Genomic DNA, 26209 nt, shown 5'->3' with positions numbered 1-26209 from the left:
GTTAATCACCAAACAAGCATGGGATCGAGGGAGGGGGAGGGAATGGGATGGGGACTGGATGAGGGCTAATTGGATGATGTGTGCTTGTATATCCTCTCAAGTCTTGTATTCCAATGTGATGTGTGATTACAATGCACCAATAAAAATAAATTTTTAAAAATGTGCTCTTTTAGAGCACAGTTCTCCTAGGGGAGATATTTGGCAATGTCTGTAAATGGTCTTGTCACAAATGCAGGGAATGTGATGGATTGCTACTGCACCTGGGTAGAGACCAGGAACACTCTTAAACATCCTACAATGCACAGGACTTCCCCCAGCAACAAAGGATTCACAGCAAGAAACCCTGATTCAGACACACTCCCTCCTCCCTCCCTTCCTTCCTTCTTTCCTATCAAACCAGGGCCTCACACACACTAGGCAAGTGCTCTACCCTCTGCTCTATCCCCAGCCCTCCTCACTAAAGGAAGCCACGTACAGCCAGTTCTTCCTATGGGACTGGCCAGCTCCTACTTACTTGGTCATAACCATGTAGGGGCCACTGAAGAAAGAAAAGGTGGGTTCATCGTCAGCTTGAATCACTTCCTTTTCTCCAATTACCGGAAGAGAGCCTAGGTAGGCCAGCTGTGTCCCCCCTGTGAGATAAAACTGAAAGCAAAGCATAGCATCAAATTTTGAAGAAAAGCAAAACATTTCCAGAATCTTTTTGGACAGCTAAAAATAATAGTAGCTGTTACTTTTTTTTACTTTTTTTTTTTTTTTTGGCGATACTAGGAATGGAACCTGGGGCATTCTACCTCTGAGCTACACCCCCAACCCTATTTTTTATTCTTTATTTTGAAAAAGGGTTTCACTGAGTTGCAAAGAGCCTCACTAAGTAGCTGAGGCTATCCACAAACCGTGATCCTCCTGTCTCAGCCTCCTGAATGCTGAGATTATAAGTGCATGCCACCACACCTGGCTTTTTTTTTCTCTTTTATAATGAAGAAACCAAGGCTCACAGACATAAGTCAGGTGCCTGCATGACAAGCTGGGGCTGGGGGCCTATTGTGCCCCTATAAAATCCAGTTCTATGTGTAGCCAAAGTCCACATTCCTTCTGGCTCTACTCCTAGGCTGCCTCTGCCAAGGACAGAATCCAGCTGTTGGCATAAATCACTCATCTAGCCAGGCAAGGTGGCAGATGCCTGTAATTTCAGTACTCAGGAGGCTGGAATAGGAGGATCGTCTATCTGTCCTGTGTTTGAGGACTCATCAATCTAGCAAGACTGTTTCAAAATAAAATTAAAATTAAAAAAATTAAGGGTAGAGGTGTATCTCAGAGGTAGAATGATCCTGGGTTCAATCCCCAGTATCAAAAGAAAAAAAAATTCAGGTGTGGTGGCACACACTTGTAATCCCAGTATTTGGGAGGCTGAGACAGGAAGATCACGGTTTGCAGACAGCCACAGCTACTTAGTGAGGCCCTTTACAACTCAGTGAGACCCTATTTCAAAATGAAGAATAAAAAACAGGGCTGGAAATGTAGCTTGGAGGTAGAATGCTCCTGGGTTCCACTCCAGTATTGCAAAACAAAAAAAAAACAAAAACCACTCATCTGTCCAGCAATGTTTACCAACTAAGTCTTTCTTTCTTTCTTTCTTTCTTTTTTTTTTTTTTTTTTTTGGTAGTACTGTGGGTGGAACCCAGAGGCTTTCTACCTCCGGGCTATACTCTCAGACCACATATATATATTATTTGGAAACAGGGTCTCACTAAGTTGCTGATAGCCTCACTAAGTAGCTGAAGCTGGCTTCGAACGCGTGCGATCCTCCTGTCTCAGCCTCCCAAGCGCGGGGATTACAAGCATGCACCACCACGCCCGGCTCTAAGTCTTTCTTTAACAGGTAAAAACAAGAACCCCAAAGATACTATTTGTTCTCAAAACATTCTTCAGTTTAAAATCTCAACTCCTGCCAAACATGGTGGCCCACTCTTGTAATCACAGTACTTGGGAGGCTGAGACATGAGGATCCCAAATTCAAGGATAATCTCAGCAATTTTCATTTTTCTTTTTCTTTTTGTGGTACTGAGGATAGAACCCAGGGGCATTCTACCTCCAAGCTACACCTCCAGCCGTATTTTTTATTCTTTATTTTATAACGGGGTCTCACTGAGTTGCAAAGGGCTCCACTAAGTAGTAGTTCAGGCTATCCTTAAACTGCAATCCTCCTGTCTCATCCTCCCAAATGCTGGGATTACAAGTATGTGCCACAACACCTAGCCCCCCAGTGCTATTTTATTATGAAACAGAGTCTCATTAGATTGCAGAGGCTGGCCACAAACCTGTAATTCTCTTAGCCTCCTAAGTATTAGAATTACAAGTGTGCGCCACCATGCCTGGCTTGAGTTCTTGTTTCAAAATAAAAAATTAAACAGGGATGGGGGTATAGCATTTAAGTAGAATGCCCCTGGGTTCCATCCCCAGTACTACCAAAAAAAATTTTTTTTCATTTCCTTTTTTTTTTTTTTTTGCGGGTCTGAGGATGGAACCCAGGGGCATTCGACCTCCGAGCTACATCCCATGCCCTATATTTCAATTCTTTATTTTGAAACAGGGCCTCACTAAGTTGCAAAGAGCCTCACTAAGTAGTAGCTGAGGCTCTCAGCGAACCGTGATCCTTCAGTCTCAGCCTCCCAAATGCTGGGATTACAAGCGTGCACCAACACGCCCAGCTTCATTACCTTAAAAGCATTCCAATAAATCAGGCTTGATGGTGAATGCTTGTAATCCCAGCATAAATTAAAAATAGGGCTGGGGGTGTAGCTCAGAGGTAGAACACCCCTGGGTTCCATCCCCAGTACCACAAAATAAATGAATTAATTAATAAAATAAAAATAGGGCTGAGGTGTAGCACGGAGGTAGAATGCCCCTAAATTCAATCCCCAATACTGCAAGAAAAAAAAAGAAAAGCATTCCAATAAACTGGGCATGGTTGCCCATGCTATAATACCAGTCCTTGGGAGGCTGAGACAGGAGGATGGCAGGTTCAAGGCCAGTATCTCAGCAACATATCAAGACTTTTAGCAAGCTAGTGAGATCCTATTTCAAAACAAAACAAAAAAAATTTTTAAAGGGGTAGAGTGAGGGATAATCTGGAGGTACAGTGCCCATGGGGGTCAATCCCCAGTACTCAAAGAAAGAAAAAAAATCACTTTCTTTTTTTTTTTTTTTTTCAGTCCTGGTGACTCAAACCAAAAGACATTTTATCTCCAAGATACTCCCTCAGCCCTATTTTGTTCTTTATTTTGAAATAAGGTCTCACAGCCGGGCCTGGTGGTGCATGCTTGTATTTCCAGCATTCGGGAGGCTGAGACCGGAGGATCGTGGTTCACAGATAGTCTCAGCTACTTTAGTTCTCAGCTACTTTAGTGAGACCTAGTAAGACCCTGTTTAAAAAAAAAAAAAAAAAAAAAAAAGACTGAAATAAGGTCTCACTAAGTTTCTGAGAGCCTCACAATCTGCTGAGGCTGGCCTCAAACCTGTGATTCTCCTGTCTCAACCTCCCAAATACTGGAATGACAAGCATGCACCACTCACCCACCCTGCCTCCAACACAAATCATTTTCTAAACTCAAATCTAGCCCAGGATCAATCACTCAAGGGAATTCTCCTTGGTTTTTACCATCTGTCAGTAAAGACAAGAACACAGCCAGGCATGGTGCACACTTGTAATCCCAGCATTTGGGAGGCTGAGACAGGAGGATCACAAGTTCACAGACAGCTTCAGCTACTTAGTGAAGCTCTTAGCAATTTAGTGAGATTCCCCTCCCTCCCTCCCTCCCTCCCTCCCTCCCTTCCTTCCTTCCTTCGTACTAGAGATGGAACCCAGAAGCTTTCTACCTCCGGGTACACTCCCAGACCTACTTTTATATTTTTATTTGGAAACAGGGTCTCACTAAGTTGTTGAGAGCCTAAGTAGCTGAGGCTGACTTCGAACCTGTGCAATCCTCCTGTCTCAACCTCCCAAGTACTGGGATTACAAGCGTGCACCACCATGCCCGACTTTTTTTTTTTTTTCCAGTACTGGGGATGGAAACCAGGGGCATTCTACCTCCTAGCTACGCCTCCAGCCCTATTTTTTATTCTTTATTTTGAAACAGGGTCTCACTGAGTTTCTAAGAGCCTCACTTGCCGCAAACCTGGGATTCTCCTGTCTCAGCCTCACAAATCCTGGGATTACAAGTGGCCTACCATGCCCAGCTACAATCTGCTTTTATTTTTTTTTTTTTGAGGGTCTGGGGATGGAACCCAGGGGCATTCTACCTCCGAGCTACACCCCCTGCCCTATTTTTTATTCTTTATTTTGAAACAGGGTCTCACCAAGTTGCGGAGGGCCTCACTAAGTAGCTGAGGCTGTCCACGAACTGCGATCCTCCAGTCTCAGCCTCCCAAATGCTGGGATTACAAGCGTGTGCCACCCCACCTGGCTTTATTTTTTATTTTGAAACAAGGTTTCATTAAGTTACCAAGACTGGCCTCCCACTTATGTTCCTCCTGTCTCAGCCTACCAAGTACTAAGATTACAGGTATGTGCCATGTCTGGCTCTAAGTTTTTTTAAAAAACATAATTTAGTAAGGCATGGTGGAGCATGCATGTAATCTCAGTACTTGGGAGGCTGAGACAGGAGGATCATATGTTTATGGCCAGCCTCAGCTACTTTTTATTTTTGTATTGGGAATGGAACCCAGGAATATTCTACCTCCGAGCTACACTCCCAGTCCTATTTTTTATTCTTTATTTTGAAAGAGTCTCACTGAGTTGCAAGGGTCTCACTACATAGCTGAGACTGTCCTCAAACTGTGATCCTTCAGTCTCAGCCTCCCAAATGCTGGGTTTACAAGTGTGCACCACTACGCCCAGCTTCCATGTTTCAAAATGAGGAATAAAATATATATATATATATATATAGGGATGAAGGTGCAGCTCAGGGGTAGAACACCCCTGGGTTCCAATCCCCACACACACACACACACACACACACACACACACACAGGGGTGGGGGAAGAATAGTAAGAAATATCTTTCCCTCAAAGGGGCAAGGAAGAAGAAAAAATACTTTGGTGTATACAAAGAGGAACTAACTGGACAAAAGTGAGAGATGGGGTCATGGGATTCTTCAGTTATTCCTAAAATTCTGGTTGTCCTCTTACCTTCCCAAAGCCGAAGCTGTAGATATTTTGGGCAGAAATTACTCCAGCTTTAAGCGGTCGGTTAGGAGAAGCATTAGGACTTCTAGAAATGTTTAAAAGAGAAAAGAGAGTAAGAATTTACCACTCATATCTGGGAGAACAATACTAATCCAAGTTATCATAATGTATAGTTGAGCCGGGTGTGGTGGCGCGTGCTTGAAATCCCAGCGCCTGGGAGGCTGAGACAGGAGGATCTCACAGGTTCGAAGCCAGCCTCAGCTACTGAGTGAGGCTCTCAGCAACTTAGTGAGACCCAGTTTACAAATAAAATACAAAATAGGCCTGGGAGTATAGACCGGAGGTAAAAAAGCCCCTGGGTTCCACCCCCAGGTACCACACAAAAATAAATAAATAAATGAAATGTACAGTTGATTCTGTGTTTACTACTTGACTGTGTGTGGGGTGTGTGTGTGTGTGTGTGTGCTGGGATTAAACCCAGTGTCATTTTACCTCTGAACTACATTCCCAACCTTATTTTATTTTATAAAGCAGGAAGAAAATTTATTCAATATGGCCATACTGGGAAGGCAAAGTGAGATCCAGCATTTTAAGTCCTGTTTTTGGCTTGCTGACAGGAGCTTCAGGTTTAAGAGGTATATGTCAAAGTGCAGCCTGGCTGATCATTCTCACTTCCAGTTCTTCAAGGTAGGTAGCCCCAGAGGTCCTTACTGCTTGAGGGGACAATTTCCACTTGCTGTTCAGGATGTCAGTTAGATCTGTAATCCTAAATAAGGACCATGACTTGAGACTTCCAAGCACCACTCTAGGACTTAGAAACAAGATGCTACAAATCCTGCCTCAGTCAAGCCAGTCATGGTGGTGCATGCTTGTAATCCCAGCATTTGGAAGGCTGAGACTGGAGGATCGTGGTTCTTAGATTCAGCTACTTAGTAAGACCCTGTTTCAAAATACAGAATAAAAATAGGACAGGGAAGTGTAGCCTCAGAGGTCGAATGCTCCTGGGTTTCATCCCCAGATCGTGGTGGCACACGCTTGTAATCCCAGCATTCTGGAGGCTGAGTCCTGAGGATCGCCGTTTGCGGACAGTCTCAGCTACTTAGTGAGGACCTCCACAACTTAGTGAGACCCTGTTTCAAAATAAAGAATAAAAAAATAGGGCAGGGGGTGTAGCTCGGAGGTTGAATGCCCTTGGGTTTCATCTCCAGACCTGCAAAAAAAAAAAAAAATCTTCCAAAATTGTGTGTGTGTGTGTGTGTGTGTGTGTGTGTGTGTGTGTGTGTGTTCCTGAGGAATGAACCCCAGGGGCATTCCACCTCCAACCTACACCCTAGCCCTACTTTTATTATTATTATTTATTTTGAAACAGGATCTCACTGAATTGCAAAGGACCTCACTAGCTCAGGCTGTCTGTGAACTGCGATCATCCTGTCTCAGCCTCCCAAATACTAGGATTACAAGTGTGAGCCACCACACCCAGCTTCTTCAAAAAAAAAAATTTTTTTTTTTGGTGGTGGTACTGGGGTTCCTGGAAGCCCTTCTACCTCCGGGCTACACTCCCAGACCTATTTTATACTTTTTAATTTGGAAACAGGGTCTCTTAAGCCAGTGAGGCTGGCTTCGAACCTGTGCGATCCTCCTGTCTCTGCCTCCCAAGCACAGGGATTACAAGCATGCGCCACAATGCCCAGCTTCTTCAAAAAATTTTTTTTGAAGATTTAAAGAACTTTATTAGAAAGATAGAAATACAGCTCCATACCACACTGGCATGGAGGGGTGACTCGAAATGAAAAACAAAACCCAAAAATGACCCAAAACAGAAAATTACCACGGGTTCTTGTCCTAAGCTAAGAATAAATATGCATAGCTTGGACAGTTGCTGAAGATTTAAAGAAGTTTATTAGAAAGACAGAAATACAGAAAATAGAAATACAGCTCCATACCAGACTGGCATGGAGGGGTGACTCGAAATGAATACCCTTCTTCAAATTTTTAATCAAATAAATCTGACATATAATATTCTCTAAGAAAAATATCCTTCAAGCTGGGCGTGGTGGCGCACGCTTGTAATCCCAGCATTCGGGAGGCTGAGACCAGAGGATCGCGGTTCACGGACAGCCTCAGCTACTTAGTGAGGCCCTTCGCAACTCAGTGAGACCCTATTTCAAAATAGACTATAAAATTGGGCAGGGGGGTGTAGCTCAGAGGTCAAATGCCTCTGGGTTCCAGCCCCAGCCCTGCAAAAAAAAAAAAAAAAAAAAAGTATCCTTTAATTTAATTTTAGTCCCTCCCTGTATAATTATAATTACCTTTCAAGATATATACTTCTTTCCCTGCCATCTCCAAGTATAATTCCCAGGTATGAATCTTTTTTACTAAAATCTTATTTCCTCATCATGGGAATCTTTCAGAAAAGAGTTCTATGAAGTAAAATTCAGCACATTCTCAAATTAGACTCTTAAAGTTCCCCTGAAATCACACATGTAACATCCAACCATGTTGACAGCTCCTCCCTTCTCTCCGCATGAAAGAACTGAAGCTAAATCCACCAGCCACCCTCCCAATCCTATTTTTGTTTAATTTTATTTTGCTTTGTTTTCTGTGGTACGGGGGATTTAACCCAGAGGCATTCTACCTTTGAGCTATACCAACAGCCCAATTTTATTTCGTATTTGGAAACAGGGTCTCACTAGGTTGATGAAAGTCTTACAACTTGCTGAGGGTGTCACTGAACTTGTCTCAATCCTTCTGTCTCAGCCTCCCAAGTATTGGAATTACAAGCATGAGCCACCATGTCCAGCTGTTATTAATTTTGAAACAGGGTCTCGCCCTCTGCAACTTAATGAGACCCTGTTTCCAAATAAGAAATAAAGTCAGGCTGGGATTTTAGCTCAGAGGTAGAATACCTCTGGGTTCAATTCCCAGTAGCACAGAATTAAAAAAGAAAAACAGGGTCTCAATAAGTTGCTGACAGCCTCACTAATTTGCTAAGGCTGGCTTTTAACCTGCAATCCTCCTGTCTCAGCCTCCCAATTAATGGAATTACAATTATGTGCCACCAAGCCTGGCTTTTTTTTTTTTTTTTTGGTGGTACTGGGGGTGGAACCCAGAGGCTTTCTACCTCCGGACTATACTCCCAGCCCTATTTTATTTGGAAACAGGGTCTCACTAAGTTGCTGAGAGCCTCACTAAGTAGCTGAGGCTGGCTTTGAACCTGTGCGATCCTCCTGTCTCAGCCTCCCAAGCGCGGGGATTACAAGCATGCGCCACCACACCCGGCTCCTGGCTTTTTTTTTTTTTTTTAATGTATGTGTTTGTGGTGCTGAGGATGGAAAACAGGGGCCATAAGGGCCTTCTACCTCTGGGCTACATCCCCAGACCTTATTTTTTTTAAGGTTGCCACACTTTATATACAAATGAGGGGAATGAAAATGTCTTCATCATTAACAACTTCGTGTGTTAAATTGTGCTGCTGTCCGGGGCCCTGCAAAGACTGCGCTGCTGCTCACAGAGCACTGCAGCGCGAGCCTTCTGAATTCTCCGCCAATCCCAGTCCATGTCCTGCTGGCCTGGCCCTCTTCATCCTGGAGCCTCAGCTTCTCCTGGATCCGCTGCTTCTGCGCGAAGCATATCTGCTCCAGCTGTTCCCGGCTTCCAGCGGTCAGGGACTACGTGGTGGGAGCCAAAGAAGCTGTCTGACTGCTATAGGTATCGGACAGCAGGTCCCTGTGTAGTAGACTGAAGATCTCCACCAGGTAGTCTTCCTCTTCTTGTCTCTTCTCTCGCCGTTTTCTTTCCACTGACTCCATGTCCTGGTTCTTGTTGAACTCTTTCACAGCCAAACAAACCGCCTTCCTGGTGGCGCTCTCTAGCCCCTGCAGATGCCTGGCCGTTTCATCGAACTTCAGTCTCATCTGCAGGTACAGGTCCTCTGCAAATTTCTTTCCTTCCTTCCTTCCTTCCTTTCTTCTTTCTTTCTTTTTTTTTTCCAGTCTGGGGATGGAACCCAGAGGCATTTGACCTCCGAGCTACACCCCCTGCCAAATTTTTAATTTATTTTGAAACAGGGTGTCACTGAGTTGTGGAGGGCCTCACTAAGTAGCTGAGGCTGTCCATGAACCGTGATCCTCAGGTCTCAGCCTCCCAAATGCTGGGATTACAAGCATGCACCACCACGCCCGGCTGCAAATTTCTAGTTGGCTCAGATCCTCTCCCATTCCCTTATGCTATTGCAAAAACCATTCTCTGTTCTGTTTCTCTTGGAATTTCCTCCTTTCCTTGAAGTTCAAATCCCCTCCCACAAAGCTGGGTGTGGTGGCACACACTTGTAATCCCAGAGTTTGGGAGGCTGAGACAGGAGGATTACACAGGTTCAAAGCCAGCCTCAACTACTTAGTGAGGCCCTCTGCAAATTAGTGAGACCCTGGTTCCGAATAAAGTATAAAATAGGTCTGGGAGGATAGCCTGGAGGTAGAAAAGCCCCTGGGTTCTACCCACAGTACCACAAAAAATAAAATAAATAAATCCTTTCCCATGAACTTCTGCATTCCTGATACTGTGTTCCGGATGTCATTGTCCAACTGCTGGACTGGAAGGGCCAGTGAATCCGAGAGATCAAATTCGCAATTAGTTTCTGGCTTTTGATAATTCTGCTGGAAGTCAGTGATTGTTCTACAGAGATTTTTGCTGTCTTTCTTTCCCCAGTCTTCTAATATGCATATGATTTTGTCATTTTGCTTCATTTCCTCAGCAAAGGTTTCACATAGAGCTTTTTCAGTTGCTTCTGCTATTTTCTGGTCATGAACCTGAAAGTCCCAGGCATCTGTGTCTCCCCAATGGTCCTGGTTCCTGGTGTTGAAGACTCGCTTCTGCCTGCACAGCTCCGCGCGTCTCCTCTTGGCCGTGCTGGTGTCCTGCTGCAGGTCTTTGGGCAGTACCACCTCCATGGCCCCGAAGGATCAACAGCAACTTAAAAGAAATGAGACAACAAAAACAAAGCGAACTTTGGTGGCAAAAAGTGGGACTGTGGGCGCAGGCAGCCAGCAACGTGCCCAGACCCCACTCCCTGGGAAACAACCACAACTCCGGTTGCCCCAGACCTTATTTTTTTGAGTCCAATCTCAGCTAGATGTGGTGGTGCATTCCTGTAATCCCAGTATTTGGAAGGATGAGACAGGAGGATCACAGATTCAAGGATAACCTTAGCAAGTAGCGAGGCTCTAAGCAAACTAGCAAGATCCTGTTTCAAAACAAAAAATAAAAAAGGAGTGAAAAGCCGGGCGTGGTGGCGCACTCTTGTAATCCCCGCGCTTGGGAGGCAGAGACAGGAGGATCGCGCAGGTTCGAAGCCAGCTGCGTGCACTGGCTTAAGAGACCCTGTTTCCAAATAAAAATATAAAAATAGGTCTGGGAGTGTAGCCCAGAGGTAGCAGGGCTTCCAGGAACCCCAGTCCCACCAAAAAAAAGAAAAAAAGAAAAAGGAGTGAAAAACCAGGTTTGATGGTACACACTTGTGAGCCTCAACAATTTAGAGAGGCTGTCTACAACTTAGTGAAACTGTTTGTTTATTGCCATACTGGGGATGGAACCCAGAGGCATTCTACCTCTGAGGTACAGCCCCAGCCCTATTTTTTTATTCTTTTTTTGGGGTGTGTGTGTGTGTGTGTGTGTATGAGTGTGTGTGTTCGTGCACATGCGCGCACTGGAATGGAACCCAGGGCCATTCTATCTCTGAGCTACACCCCCAGCCCTAATTTTTATTCTTTATTTTGAAACAGGGTCTCACTGAGTTGCAAAGGCCTCACTAAGTAGCTGAGGCTGTTATTGAACCGCAATCCTCTTGTCTCAGCCTCCAAAATGCTGGGATTACAAGTGTGCTCCACCACACTCTGATTTTATTCTTTATTCTGAAACACAGTTTCACTAAGATGCAAAGAACCTAAGTAGCTGAGGCTATCTGCATACTGTGATCCTCCTGTCTCAGCCTCCCAATGCTGGGATCACAAGGGTGTGCCACCACATCTTAAGCCAGGCGTGGTGGCACATGCTTGTAATACCAGCATTTGGGAGGCTAAATCAGAAGGACTGCAGTTCAAGGACAGCCTCAGCTACTTAGTGAGGCTCTTTGCAACTCAGTGAGACTCTGCTTCAAAATAAAGAATAAAAAATATAGGGCTGGGGGTATAGCTCAAAGGTAGAATGCCCCTGGGTTCCATCCCCAATACCGAAAAAAAAAAAAAAAAAAGAATAAAGCCGGGTGTGGGGTGTGGTGGCCCACGCTTGTAATCCCAGTACTTGGGAAGCTGACACGGAAGGATTACAGGTTCTCAGCCAACCTCAGTTACTTAGTGAGGCCCTCTGCAACTTAGTGAGACCTGTTTCAAAATATAGGGCTGGGGTCTAGCTCAGAGGAAGAATGCCCTTGGGTTCAAACCCCAGTATCACACACCAAAAAAAAAAAAAAAAAAGATAAATAAGAAAAATTAAAAGAGCTTCGGATAGAGCTCAGAGGTAAAACACCCCTGAATTCAGACCCTAGTAGCAAACACACAGTCCAATCTCTTTTATTACAGAGGGTATATTAAAAACCCTCAGTATTCAATGTAACACCCCCCCCAGGTGGCTGGGACAGGACAGTCCCTCTTCTAGTTTATTTTTAATTTTTTTCTTTTTTTGGCAGGTCTGGGGATGGAACCCAGGGGCATTCGATCTCCGAGCTATACCTCCTGCCCTAGCTTTTTATTCTTTATTTTGAAACAGGGTCTCACTAAGTTGCAAACGGCCTCACTAAGTAGCTGAGGCTGTCCGCAAACTGTGATCCTACTGTCTCAGCCTCCCGAATGCTGGGATTACCAGCATGGGCCACCACTCCCAACTCCTCTTCTAGGTTTGCATCAGCATCAGCCAGCGCTAAAGCTGTGACCCAGGCGTGGTAGCACACACCTATGATTTTTTTCCTAAGAGCGGCAATACTGAAAAAGATGGAACAATTCATGAATGTGTATGTCATCCTTGTACAAGGTCTACACTAATCTCTGCATTCCAATTTTAGTATAAGTGCTACATAATCAAGCATGATTTGATTTGTTTAATTATAGAACTAGAGATTATGCAATAGCCAGTCTCTGAGAAGGTACAGGAGATGTAAGTCAGTGGTAAAACAGCCCTGCGTTAAATCTGGAACACACACACACACACACACACACACACACACACACACACACACACTCTGGGGTTTTCCTTTCTGGCTGGTCCATGAACAGACTGTCTTTGTACTGAACACCTGCCACAGACCAGGCAGCTAAGAGTTTGTGGTGAGGAATGAGACACAGTGCCTGTCCCCTTGGAGTTCACAATCTAATTGGAAAAATGCAAAACATTTACAAATGTTAACAATTACAAACTGCCAAGTCTCTCTAAAACTCTGAAGGAAGGAATTCCTGCAAGGGTGGAGCCAGGTCAGGAGAGGAGGTAGGAGGAGCTGGACCAGGGTAAGCCTTCAAGGCCAGGTAAGGGACTTGGGACTTTTTTTTTTTTTTTGGTGGTGGTACTGGGGTTCCTGGAAGCCCTTCTACCTCCGGGCTACACTCCCAGACCTATTTTTACATTTTTATTTGGAAACAGGGTCTCCTAAGCCAGCGCGCGCGGCTGGCTTCGAACCTGCGCGATCCTCCTGTCTCTGCCTCCCAAGCGCGGGGATTACAAGCGTGCGCCACCACGCCCGGCGGGACTTGGGACTTTTATCTTCATAGCTACAGGAAAGGTCCTAGAAAATTTTAGCTGAGATTGACACAACAGTAATTTCCCCTGTAAAAAAATCATTCTGGCTGGGCGTGGTGGCCCATGCTTGTAATCCCAGCACTTGGGAGGCTGAGACAGGAGAATCGTGCGGGTTCGAAGCCAGCCTCAGCTACTTAGTGAGACCCTGTTTCCAAATAAAATATAAAATAGGTCTGGGAATATAGCCTGGAGGTAGAAAGCCCCTAGATTTCATTCCCAGCACCCCCCCCAAAAAAAAGTCATTCTGATGCAAAGAATCAACAGAAAGCTGGATGTGGTGGCGCATGCTTGTAATCCCAGCTTTCGGGAGGCTGAGACTGGAGTATCGTGGTTCGCGGACAGACTCAGCTACTTAGTGAGGCCCTCTGTAACTTAGTGAGACCCTGTTTCAAAATAAAGAATAAAAAATAGAGCAGGGGGTATAGCTTGAAGGTTGAATGTCCTTGGGTTCCATTCGCAGACCCGCAAAATATAAAATAAAATAAACAGAGAGCTGGGTGTGGTTGTATGTGCTTATAATCTCAGCATTTGGGAGGCTAAGACAGGAGGATCGCAGAAAGTCTCAGCTACTTAGTGAGGCCCTTTGCAACTCAGTGAGACCTTGTTTCAAAATTAAAAATAAAAAAAATAGGGCTGGGGATAGAATGCCCTGGGTTCCATCCCCAGTACTAAAAAAAAAAAAAAAAAAAAAAAATCAGCAGAGCCGGTTGTGGCAGCACATGATTGTAATCTCAGTACTTGGGAGGCTGAGACAGGAGGATCTCAGGTTTGCAGCCAGCCTCAGCTACTTAGTGAGGCCCTCTGCATCTTAGTGAGACCTAGTTTCTTTTCTTTCTTTTTCTTTCTTTCTTTTTTTTTTTTTTTGGTGGTACTGGGGGTGGAACCCAGGGGCTTTCTACCTCCAGGCTATACTCCCAGACCTTTTTTATATTTTATTTGGAAACAGAATCTCACTAAGTTGCTGAAAGCCTCACTAAGTAGCTGAGGCTGGCTTCGAACCCATGCGATCCTCCTGTCTCAGCCTCCCAAGCGCAGGGATTACAAGCGTGCGCCACCACGCCCGGCTGACCTAGTTTCAAAATAAAGAATAAAGACTAAAAGCTGAAGCTGGGCATGGTGGCGCACGTTTGTAATCCCAGCATTTGGGAGGCTGAAACCTGAGGATCGCAGTTTGTGGACAGCCTCAGCTACTTAGGCCCTCCGCAACTCAGTGAGACCTGGTTTCAAAATAAAGAATAAAAAATTGGGCAGGGGGTGTAGCTCGGAGGTCAAATGCCCCTGGGTTCCATCCCCAGACTCGGAAAAAATAAAAAATAAATAAATAAAAGAATAAAAGCTGGGCGTGTGACACATGCCTGTAATCCCCGCGCTTGGGAGGCTGAGACAGGAGGATCGCGCAGGTTCGAAGCCAACCTCTGCTGGCTTAAGAGACCCTGTTTCCAAATAAAATATAAAATAGGCCTGGAAGTGTAGCCTGGAGGTAGCAGGCTCCTGGGTTCCATTCCCAGTACCACACACACACACACAAAAAAAAAAAGAATAAAAAATAGGACTTGGTGCCAGGCGTGGTGGCCCACACTTGTAATCCCCGTGTTTGGGAGGCGAGACAGGAGGATCACGCAGGTTCGAAGCCAGCCTCACTGGCTTAAGAGACCCTGTTTCCACATTAAAAAAAGTATAAAAATAGGTACTGGGAGTGTAGCCCGGAGGTAGAAGGGTTTCCAGGAACCCCAATACCACCATAAAAAAAAAAAAAATAGAACTTGGCTGCCAGGATTGGTGGCACAAGCTTGTAATCCCAGTCCTTGGGAGGCTGAGACAGGAGGACTGTGGTTCAAGGACAGCTCAGCTACTTAGTGAGGCCCTTTGCAACTCAGTGAGAACCTGTTTCAAAACAAAAAATAAGCTAGGAATGGTGGTGCACACTTGTAATCCCAGCATTCGGGAGGCTGAGACCAGAGGATCATGGTTTGCAGCCTGCCTCAGCTACTTAGTAAGGCCCTCTGCAACTTAGTGAGACCCTGTTTCAAAATAAAGAATAAAAAAGGGCAGGGGTTGTAGCTCGGAGGTCAAATGCCCCTGGGTTCCATCCCCAGACCACACACACACACACACACACACACACACACACACCAAAAAAAAAAAAAAAAAAAAGAATAAAAAATAGGGCTGGGGGTATAGCTCAGAGGTAGAATACCCTTCAGTCCCATCCCCAGTTCAAAAAAAAAGAATCAGCAGAGCCCAGCATGGTGGTACACATTTGTAATCCCAATACATGGGAGGCTGAGACTTGGAGGTAGAATGCCCTTGGGTTTCATCCTCAGAATCACACAAAAACAAACAAACAAACAAAAAACAAAAAACCCAGCAGACCATTTAGGAGTGACTAGTCCTCAAGGTGTTAACTCATCTTGCTTGAGAAGCAGTGACATTCAAGTCATCAGAGGACAACCAGGACTCAATGTGCAAGAAGGAACAGGGTAGGGTGCCTGTGAGAATGTGACAAGTCCTGTTTACACAAAGAAGCGGGAGAGGACTTAAAATAAATGCTTGTGCCTACATATCCCTGAGCATGGGAAGAGGCCTGGGAACCATCTCTGGCGCTGACAGGGTTGGAGAGGCTGCCCATTCAGCTGGCACAGACTGTCTCACGCCAACCTGAAACAGCTGAGAAATGGCACATTGAGCATTTGTGGTCTTTTGCAACCATGCTTCAGGAGATAACAGAAAAGCCAGTGAGCTGCCCTGCTGGTTAAGGGCTGTGTACTGGGCTCCTCCAATCTGAGCAGCTCCTCTTCTACTAACTGTGAAGTGGTTCCCACTGGAGCCCACACTCATTTCCCCCATACTTCCCCAAGGAAAGAGGAGATGGCTTAAAGTGTTCTCTGACCATCCTCCCTCAGGGACCACATTTTCTCTTTCCCACAGTGCAGTGTGTCAGACAGCTTTTCTGAGCCTGCTGGGGTTGTGCAGAACATCCAACTCTGCTGGAGGCTGTACTCACCCCTGCATGAGGCCTCCAAACCAGGGTGGACTACAGATGAGCCTCTGAGGGGAGTCTATCTTCTTCAGAAGGTCATACGAGAAGCCCTGGACAAGGGCCTGCATGTGTGAGGCACAGCGCTGCATGAACTCCACCATCTGCAACACACAGCAGATATGCGGGATCCGCCACATCAGCCTTCCATGCACACAAAAGCCTGGTGTGAGAAGGAATGGGGAGGTGCCCTGCTGGCACTATGCGTGCTATTTTGTTTTACACTAGTCTTATTATTTAATCCTCATTAAAACACATCACACCAAGCATGGCAGAACTAGCCTGTAATCCCAGTGACTCAGGAGACCAAGACAGGAGGACTGCAAGTTCAAGGTCAGCCTGGGCAATTTAGCAAAACCCTGTCTCAAAATTTAAAAATTTTTAAAAATGACTGGAGCTGCTGGGCATGGTGGCGCACGCTTTTAATCTCAGCATTCAGGAGGCAGAGACCAGAGGATCGCAGTTTGTGGACAGCCTCAGCTACTTAGCGAGGCCCTTCACAACTCAGTGAGACTGTTTCAAAAATTTTTTAAAAGACAAAAAAAAAAAAAAAGAGAGAGGCTTTCTGCAACTCAGTGAGACATGGTTTCAAAATAAAAACTAAAAAATAGGGCAGGGGGGCCGGGCATGGTGGCGCATGCTTGTAATCCCCACGCTTGGGAGACAGAGACAGGAGGATCGCGCAGGTTTGAAGCCAGCCACACGCACTGGCTTAGGAGACCCTGTTTCCAAATAAAAATGTAAAAATAGGTCTGGGAGTGTAGCCCAGAGGTAGAAGGGCTTCCAGGAACCCCAGTACCACAAAAAAAAAAAATAGGGCAGGGGGTGTAGATTGGAGGTCAAATGCCCCTGAGTTCCATCCCCAGACCCTAAAAAAAAAGACTGGAGCCGGGTGTGGTGTCACATACTTGTAATCGCAGTACATGGGAGTCCGAGACAGGAGGCTCGCAGGTTCACAGCCAGCCTCAGTTACTTAGTGAGGCCCTTCACAACTTAGTGAGACCCTGTTTCCAAATAAAGAATAAAAAATAGGACTGGGGGTAAAGCTCGGAGGTAGAATGCCCCTGGGTTCCATCCCCAATACTGCAAAACAAACATTCAGAACTTCTGATTCACAGGGCTAAATGAGTCAGAACAAATTACAACTGTTCTTCCTTCCCAATGAACAAGAAAGACTCACTGGACCTTCCCGGGGTCTGTCAGTTGTTAATGTGATTCAACCCAGACCTATGGGTCCAATGCCAATGCTAAGGATGTAGCAAGAACTGTGCTGCCACCAGGGATCCTGACTCCCAGCCCAGTGCTCTTCCACTAGGCATGACTGTAGGGCAGGACCCACCCTTACCGGAGTGCTTCGATCCTTCCCTGCTGCCAAGGCCCAGGTCTGAGGGTTTTGACCTCTCTCGTCATGGAGTCGCAGATCGCCCCCTGCATCCAGCAGTTTGCTGAGGATCCACTGATTGCCTGAGAACGCTGCTGCATGGACAGGGGTGCTCCCATCAAAGCAGCGGCTAGGGTAAGGAGGGGATGGGTACCATGAGTGTCCAGTACAACACTGCCTCCTCACAGAAAGAGTGGGTTCAATGTGTAACTTGAGGCTCCCAGTCCACAATTCTCTACTGGTGAGGATTATGAAAGTATCATTCGTGATGCCCCTAATCTCAGAAGTTTTACACAATCTTTTTTTCCCACCCTTGCCTCAACCCTCTGAAATAGCATCATTTCTCACATCCAACAGACTAGGAAACAAAAGGACAAATTGAGGCTCATACCCAAGTAAGGTTTGATTCCAAACGTCAGGGTTCTCTTCCTACCACCCCATTTTTTTTATGTGTGCATGTGGTACTAGGGGTTGAACCCAGGAGCATTCCAACTCTGAGCTACAGCCCTTTTTGAAACAAAGTTTTATTTACTAAGATTGCTGAGAATCTCACTAGACTGCTGAGGCTGGCTGCAAACCTGGGATTATCCTGTCTCAGCATCCCAAATACTGGGATTACAATCATGTGCCATTACGCCCAGCTCAATTCTTCATATTGACTACCCTAAAACACTTTCTCCAAGTCTGCAGAATCCTAGGGTCAAGTTGGCCAACCACAGTCTAACCCAAAACCTTTCTCTCATGTGATAACTGTTCTGTATTCCCTCACCCCCAAATCCTATGGTAGTGACCTCACAAAACCTTGGAATCACCAATCCAGTCAAGTATCTACATATACCTCTGAAAAATTCTAGTGTTAAGACAGGTGTGGTGGTACATACTTGTAATCCTAGTACTTGGTAGGCTGAGACAGGATCGTAGGCTCGTGGCCAGTCTCAGTTACTTAGTGAGGCCTCCAAAACTTAGTGAGACCCTGTTTCCAAATAAAGAATAAAAGCAGCCAGGTGTGGTGGAGCACACTTGTAATCCCAGCATTTGGGAGGCTGAGACAGGAGGATCGTAGTTCATGTCCAGCCTCAGCTACTTAGTGAGGCCCTTTGCAACTCAGTGAGGCCCTGTTTCACTTTATTTATTTATTTATTTATTTATTTATTTATTTATTTATTTATTTGTACTGGGGGTGGAACCCAGAGGCTTTCTACCTCCGGGCTATACTCCCAAGACCTTGTCTCACTAAGTTGCTGAGAGCCTCACTAAGTAGCTGAGGCTGGCTTCAAACCTGCGTGATCCTCCTGTCTCAGCCTCCCAAGCGTGGGGATTACAAGCGTGCGCCACCACGCCAGGCTTGTGAGGCCCTGTTTCAAAATAAATAAAAAAGTTTGGCTGGGGATATAGCTCAGAGGTAGAATGCCCCTGGGTTCCATCCTCAGTAACACAAACAAATAAAAAATAAAATATAAAAAGAATAAAAAATAGGGCTGGGGGTATTCCCCAGTACCACAAAAAATAAAATAAAATAAAATCCAGGCATAGTAGCATATGCTTGCAATCCCAGTACTTGGGTGGCTGAGACAGGAGAATCTGGGTTCAAGGCCAGCCTCAGCTACTTAGTGAGGCCTTCCATAACTTAGTAAAACCCTATTTTTTTTTTTTTTTGGTGGTACTGGGAGTGGAACCCAGAGGCTTTCTACCTCTGGGCTATCCTCCCAGACCTATTTTATATTTTATTTAGAAACAGGGTCTCACTAAGCTGCCGAGAGCCTAAGTAGCTGAGGCTGGCTTCGAACCTGTGCGATCCTCCTGTCTCAGCCTCCCAAGTGCAGGGATTACAAGCATGCACCACCATGCCTGGCAGTGAAACCCTATTTTAAAATAAAGAATAAAAATATCAGGCTGCGGGTGTAGCTCATAGGTAGAATACCCCTGGGGTTCAAACCCCAGCACTGCAAAAATAAATAAATAAATAAATAGAATAAAAAATAGGGCTGGGGGTATGGCTCGGAGGTAGATGCCCTTGGGTTTAATATCCAATGCCCCCCCAAAAAAAACAGCTGGGGGGTGTAGCTAAGAGGTAGAATGCCCCTGGTTCAATCCCCAATACTGCAAAAAAGTGAAGGAAAAAAAAAAAGATAAAGGAATGAAACTGAACCCCTAGAGGGGAAAAAAAAAAAAAAAAGGAGCAGCAGCAACAGCAGCAGCCATGGTGGTACATGCCTGTAAACCCAGTGCTTGGGAAGCTGAGACGGGGGTCAAAGGTTTAGGACAGCCTCAGCAACACAGCAAGACCCTTAGTAACTTAGCAAGACCCTGCTTCAAAACAAAAGATAAAGGACTGGGAGTGTAGCTCAGAGAAACGTGCAAACGCGTGCACACACAAAGATACTTTTAAAGTCACACGAAAACTGGGCATGTTGGCACAGGCTTGTAATCCCAGCGCTTGAGAGGCTGAGATAAGAAGATTGCACAGGTTCAAAGCCAGCCTCGGCTACTTAGTGATGCTCTCAGCAACTTAGTGAGACCCTGTTTCCAAATAAAGTATAAAGTAGATCTGGGAGTATAGCCCTGAGGTAGAAAAGCCCCTGAGTTCCACCCCTAGTACCACTAAAAAATTAAAAAATAAAAAATAAAGTCACATGAAAATGAAAATATTTCTTTTTGAGGGACGGGAATCATGGATATTGAACTCAGGGGCACTGTACCTCCAAGCTATGCCCCTAGTCCTACCTACCTATCTATCATCTTTGTGTGGTACTGGGGATTGAACTCAGGGACATTCTACCTCTGAGGCTGGTCTTGAACTTGTGATCCTATCTCAGCCTCCCGGCAAGTACTAGAATTATAGAAGTGTACCACCACACTCAGCTTTGTTTCTTATTTATTTATTTTATTTAGGGGTACTGGGAATTGAACCCAGGGGTATCCTACCTCGAAGCTACACCCCACCCTATTTTATTTTTATTTTGTATTTTATTTTTTGTGGTACAGGGATTGAACCCAGGGTTATTCTAACTCTGAGCTACACCCCCAGCCCTATTTTTTATTTTTATTTTGAAACAGGGTCTCACTAGGATGCTGAGAGTCTCACTACTTGCTTGAGGCTGTTCCAGAACCTAAGATCCTCCTGTCTCAGCCTCCCAAGTACTGGGATTACAGGAGTATGCCACACACTTGGCTTTTATTTTTTATTATGAAACAAGGTCTTGCTAAATTGTTCAGGATCTCTCTAAACTCAGGCTGACCTCAAACATGCAATCCTGTCTCAGCCTTTCAAGTCCTGAGATTACAGGCATGTACCGCCACCCTTGGCTTCATGTGAAAATATTTCTTTCTTTTCTTTTTCTTTTTTTTTTCTTTTTTTTTTTTTTTTTGGTGGGTCTGGAGATAGAACCCAGGGGCATTTGACCTCTAAGCTACACCCCCTGCCCAATTTTTTATTCTTTATTTTGAAACCAGGTCTCACTGAGTTGCGAAGGGCCTCATTAAGTAGCTGAGGCTGTCCATGAACCGCAATCTCTGGTCTCAGCCTCCCAAATGCTAGGATTACAAGCGTGCGCCACCACGCCTGGCAGCTGAAAATATTTCTAATCACAAAATACAAAGCCATGGAAGTTTGCCTTCCTCTCCTTGCTTTTGTCATTTTCTTCCTCTTCCTGGCATCATGAATATATCAAAAAGGTAACTTCTTTAAACTCTTGAGCTGATCAGGGGCTAGGCTCCTGGCCAGAGCTCTATGATTAACATTATGCTAATCACAGAGAGGTACTGTGACACCCCAAGTCTAGTCCCTTAAATTTTGTGATTTCTTGCCAGATGAGGTGACTCATGCCTGTAATCCCAGGTACTTGAGAAAGTCAAGCAGGAGGCAGAAGGATTGAAAGTTACAAGTGAGTCTAGGCAACTTAGTGAGACCTAAATAAAAAAAAAAAAGCAGAGCCGAGTGTGATGGTGCACGCTTATAATCCCAGCATCTGAGAGACTGACACAGGAGGACCGCGGCTTGTGGACAGCCTCAGCTACTTAGTGAGGCCCTTTGCAACTCAGTGAGACCCTGTCTTATTATTATTATTTTGTGCATGTGTGTGTGGGAGGTCTGGGGATGGAACCCAGGAGCATTCGACCTCTGAGCTACACCCCTGCCCAATTTTTTAGTCTTTATTTTGAAACAAGGTCTCACTGAGTTGCAGAGGGCCTCACTAAGTAGCTGAGGCTGTCCCTGAACCGTGATCCTCAGGTCTCAGCCTCCCAAACGCAGGGATTACAAGCTTAAACCAGCATGCCTAGCTTTATGCTTAGTTTTGAAACAGGGTCTTACTGAGTTGTGTAGGGCCTCATTAAGTAGCTGAGGCTTTCTACAAACTGCAATCCTCCTGTCTCAGCCTCCTGAATGTTGGGATTACAAGCATGCGCCACCACGCCCAGCTGAGACCCTGGTTTTTTTTTGTTTTGTTTTTGGTGGTACTGGGGATGAAACCCAGTGGCCTTCTACATCTGGGCTATACTCCCAGACCTATTTTATATTTTATTTGAAAACAGGGTCTCTTAAAACAGCTGAGGCTGGCTTTGAACCTGCACGATCCTCCTGTCTCTGCCTCCCAAGCACACACCACCACACCCGGCTAAGACCCTGTTTTAAAATAAAAAATAAAGCCAGGCATGGTGGCGCATGCTTGTAATCCCTGCGCTTGGGAGGCAAGACAGGAGGATCGCACAGGTTCGAAGCCAGAATCTCTGGCTTAAGAGACCCTGTTTCCATAAAATATAAAATAGGTCTGGGAGTGTAGCTTAGAGATCAAAGGGTTCCATCCCCAGTACCACCAAATAAATAAATAAATAATAAAAATAAGGCTGGGAGTATAGCTGGGAGGTAGAATGTCCCTGGGTTCCAATAACAGTACCAAAAAATAAATAAATAAATAAATAAATAAATAAATAGCACTGGTGGTATTATTAAAGCTCGGAGGTTGAATGCCCCTGGTTTCAATCCCCAGAAACACAAACGCGCGCACACACACACACACACACACATTTTTAAAGTTTTTTTCCTTGGGTCTGGGGATGGAACCCAGGGGCATTTGACCTCTGAGCAACACCTCTAGCCCTATTTTTTATTCTTTATTTTGAAACAGGGTCTCACTGAGTTGAAAAGGGCCTCACTAAGTAGCTGAGGCTGTCTGTGATCCTCCGGTCTTAGCCTCCCGAATGCTGGGATTACAGGGGTGCGCCACCACGCCTGGCTACAATTTTTTTTTTTTTTTTTTTTTTTTGGTAGTACTGGGGTTCCTGGAAACCCTTCTACCTCCGGGCTACACTTCCAGACCTATTTTATATTTTTATTGGAAACAGGGTCTCCTAAGCCAGCGCGTGCGGCTGGCTTCAAACCTGCGCGATCCTCCTGTCTCTACCTCCCAAGCATGGAGATTACAAGCGTGCGCCACCACGCCTGGCCAAAAAATTTTTTTAAGTAAAGAACCCAGCAGGGTGTGGTGGTACATGCCTATATCTCAGTCCTTGGGGGGCTGAGACAGGAGGATCGCAGGTTCAAGGACAGCCTCAGCAACTTAGAGAAACCTGTTTCAAAAATAAAAAATAAGATGAACATGGTGAACCATGCTTGTAACCCCACTATGTGGGAGACTGAGACAGGGGATAGTAGGTCAACAAGTAGTGAGACTCTCATTAACCTAGCAGACCCTGCAACAAAATAAAAATAAGATGAGCATAGTGGTATATGTTTGTAATCCTAGTACTTGAGAGGCTGAAACAGAAGGATAGTAGGTTTGAGTACAGCCTCAGTAATTTAGTGAGGCTCTCAGCAGCCTAGTGAGACCATTTCCAAATATAAAATAAAGAAGCTGGGTGTGGTGGCACACACTTGTAATCCTAGCATTTGGGAGGCTGAGACAGCAGGATCACGGTTCACAGACAGCCTAAGCTACTTAGTGAGGCCCTCCACAAATTAGTGAGACCCTGCCGGGCGTGGTGGCGCACGCTTGTAATCCCCGTGCTTGGGAGGCAGAGACAGGATCGCGCAGGTTCGAAGCCGCGCTGACTTAAGAGACCCTGTTTCCAAATTTTAAAAAAAGTATAAAATAGGTCTGGGAGTGTAGCCCGGATGTAGAAGGCTTCCAGGAACCCCAGTACCACCAAAAAAAAAAAAAAATTAGTGAGACCCTGTTTCAAAATAAAGAATAAAAAACAGGGCAGGGGGTATAGCTTGGAGGTCGAATGCCCCTGGATCCCATCTCCAGACTCAAAAAAAAAAAAAAAAATAGGGCTGGGGGGTGTAGGTTGGAGGTAGAATGTCCCTGGGTTTTATCCTCAGTGCCCCCAAAACAAAACAAAACAAACAAGAAATAAAATTGTTCTAGGAGTGTAGCTTGTAGACAGAATGCCTTTGTGTTCAATTCTCTGTTCCACAAAAATAAATAAATAAGAATAATTTTTAAAAATAAAAAATAGGGCTTGGGGTGTAGTTTGGCAGTAGAATGTCCTTGGGCTCAATCTCTAGTAACACACACACACACACCACTCTCTCCTCCAACCCTGTCAAAGTATACTGTAAAGATCAATGAAGCCAGGCATTGTGTCTCACATCTGTAATCCCAGTATTTGGGAGACTGTCCGGACCAGCCTTAAAAATTTATAAAGACCATGTTTCAAAATAAAGTCTAGAGACAGGAAGATCGTGGTTCACAGACAGCCTCAGCTATTTAGTGAGGCCCTCTACAACTCAGTGAGACCCTGTTTCAAAAATAAAGAATAAAAAATTGGGCAGGGGATGGAGCTTGGAAGTAGAATGCTCCTGGGTTCCATCCCCAGACCTGCAAAATAAATAATAAATAAATAAATAAATAAATAATAAATAAAGTCCAAAGAGAAATGAGGATGTAAACCAGTGGTAGAGAGATTAGCTAGCATATAAGAGGCCCTGGGTTCAATCCCAAGTACCACAAAGAAAAAATTAAAGGTTTCATTAACAGTTAACATTATGTTTCAACATACATATATGACTACATTTTCTTGATATAAATTAGCAAAGGTTCTTGCTGGGCGTGGTGGCGCACGCTTGTAATCCCCCTGCTTGGGAGCCGGAGACAGGAGGATCGTGCAGGTTCGAAGTCAGCTGCACTGGCTTAAGAGACCCTGTTTCCAAAAATTAAAAAAAAAATTAGGTCTGGGAGTGTAGCCCAGAGGTAGACAGGTTTCCAGGAACCCCAGTACCACAAAAAAAAAAAAAAATTAGCAAAGGTTCTTTTAGTATTCTGCAACATTAGGGCTAGGGTGTAGCACAGGGTTAAAGCCCTGGGTTCAATCCTCTAACTTAAATAAAGACTGGAATAGTGTCCCAGGACTAAAATTACAGTACATTGGAGGCTGAGACAGAAGTATTGCAGGTTCAGCCTTGAACCTTAACCATCTCAGTGTGACGCTGTTTCAAAAATAAAAAATAAGAACCGAATGTGGTGGTACATGCTTATAATCCCAGCATTTGGAATGCTGAGACAGGAGGATCGAGTTCACCGACAGCCTCAGCTACTTAGTGGAGGCCCTTTGCAACTCAGTGAGACCCTGTTGCAAAATGAAGAATAAGAAATAGGGCTGGGGGTGTAGCTTGGAGGTAGAATGCCCCTGTGTTCCATCACCAGTACTGCAAAAAAAATTTTTTATTTTTTTATTTTTTATTATTATTATTATTTTATTATTTTTTTTGGTGGTACTGGGGGTGGAACCAGAGGCTTTCTACCTCCGGGCTATACTCCCAGACCTTTTTTTATATTTTATTTGGAAATAGGGTCTCACTAAGTTGCTGAGAGCCTCACTAAGTAGCTGAGGCTGGCTTCGAACTTGTGCAATCCTCCTGTCTCAGCCTCCCAAGCGCAGGGATTACAAACGTGCGCCACCACGCCCAGCTAAAAATTTTTTTATTTAAAAAAATTAAAAAATATAAAATAAAATCAAGCCAGGTATGGTGACACAAACCTGTAATTCAGTACATAAAGGATTTTATAGAGGGAACACAGGTTCAATTGAGGTTAGCCTCAGCAATTTAATGAGATTTAGTAATTCAACAACTTAATGAGACCCGGTTTAAAAAAAAAAAAAAAAAAAAGGCCTGTGAGTGTAGCTCAAAGGTAGAATGCCCCTGAGTTCAATACCCAGTACCATAAAAATAAATAAATACTTGTAAAATTCGTTTTGAAATGTCCCTACTAATTTTAAGAAAATGCTCCTTATTTTCTAGATAACAATGTTACTGTACTTACTGGTTTGGATCTGATCCATAATTCACTAGAACATCAACTAATTTCGTAAGGCCCAATAATGCTGCAACAAAAAGTGCTGTCTGGCCCAGGGAATTGACTGCATCAACATAAAGTCCTGCAAAGGAAATACAGAAGCAATACCGATATCAGAAACCTTCCCGAGAGCCGGGCGTGGTGGCACACACTTGTAATCCTAGTTCTTGGGAGGCTGAAACAGAAGAATCACAGGTTCTCAGCCAGCCTCAGCTACTTAGTGAGGCCCTCTGTCACTGAGACCCGGTTTCAAATAAAGAAGTCGGGTATGGTGATGCACACTTGTCATTCCAATTCTTGGGAGGCTGAGACAGAACGATCAAAGTTTTCAGACAGCGTAAACTACTTTGTGAGGCCCTCTAAAACTTAGTGAGACCATGTTTCAAAGTAAAGAATTAAAAAAATAAAAATAGGGCTGGGGGGGGGGGGGCTTGGACGTAGAATGCTCCTGGGTTCTATCCCCAGTAATGGGAAGAAAGAAAGAAAGAAAGAAAGAAAGAAAGAAAGAAAGAAAGAAAGAAAGAAAGA

At 44.8% G+C, this 26209-nt stretch overlaps 1 protein-coding gene and 1 pseudogene across 2 annotated transcripts in view; both read right to left on the bottom strand.

Annotated features, from left to right (window-relative positions):
- Positions 1 to 26209, bottom strand: part of TEX14 (testis expressed 14, intercellular bridge forming factor) — a gene marked incomplete at both ends in the record, with an annotated part of 133108 nt that overhangs the window by 100044 nt on the left and 6855 nt on the right. Inside the window, 5 exons of the mRNA XM_080714030.1 lie at positions 515 to 645; positions 5191 to 5272; positions 15971 to 16107; positions 17349 to 17514; positions 25649 to 25763. Of these exons, the coding sequence (XP_080570156.1) occupies positions 515 to 645; positions 5191 to 5272; positions 15971 to 16107; positions 17349 to 17514; positions 25649 to 25763 (631 nt within the window). The remainder of the gene's footprint in view (positions 1 to 514; positions 646 to 5190; positions 5273 to 15970; positions 16108 to 17348; positions 17515 to 25648; positions 25764 to 26209) is intronic.
- Positions 8647 to 10133, bottom strand: LOC308274995 (RIB43A-like with coiled-coils protein 2; annotated as a pseudogene). Its single transcript has 3 exons — positions 9727 to 10133; positions 9421 to 9492; positions 8647 to 9126 (listed from the first exon to the last, which is right to left on the bottom strand). The product of its transcript is annotated as an RIB43A-like with coiled-coils protein 2 (transcript).

Source organism: Muscardinus avellanarius (assembly GCF_963383645.1).
Source record: "Muscardinus avellanarius genome assembly, chromosome: 16".
Taxonomy (NCBI): domain Eukaryota; kingdom Metazoa; phylum Chordata; class Mammalia; order Rodentia; family Gliridae; genus Muscardinus; species Muscardinus avellanarius.
Note: the sequence above shows the minus strand (reverse complement) of the source record. Positions and strands in the feature narration are given on the sequence as shown.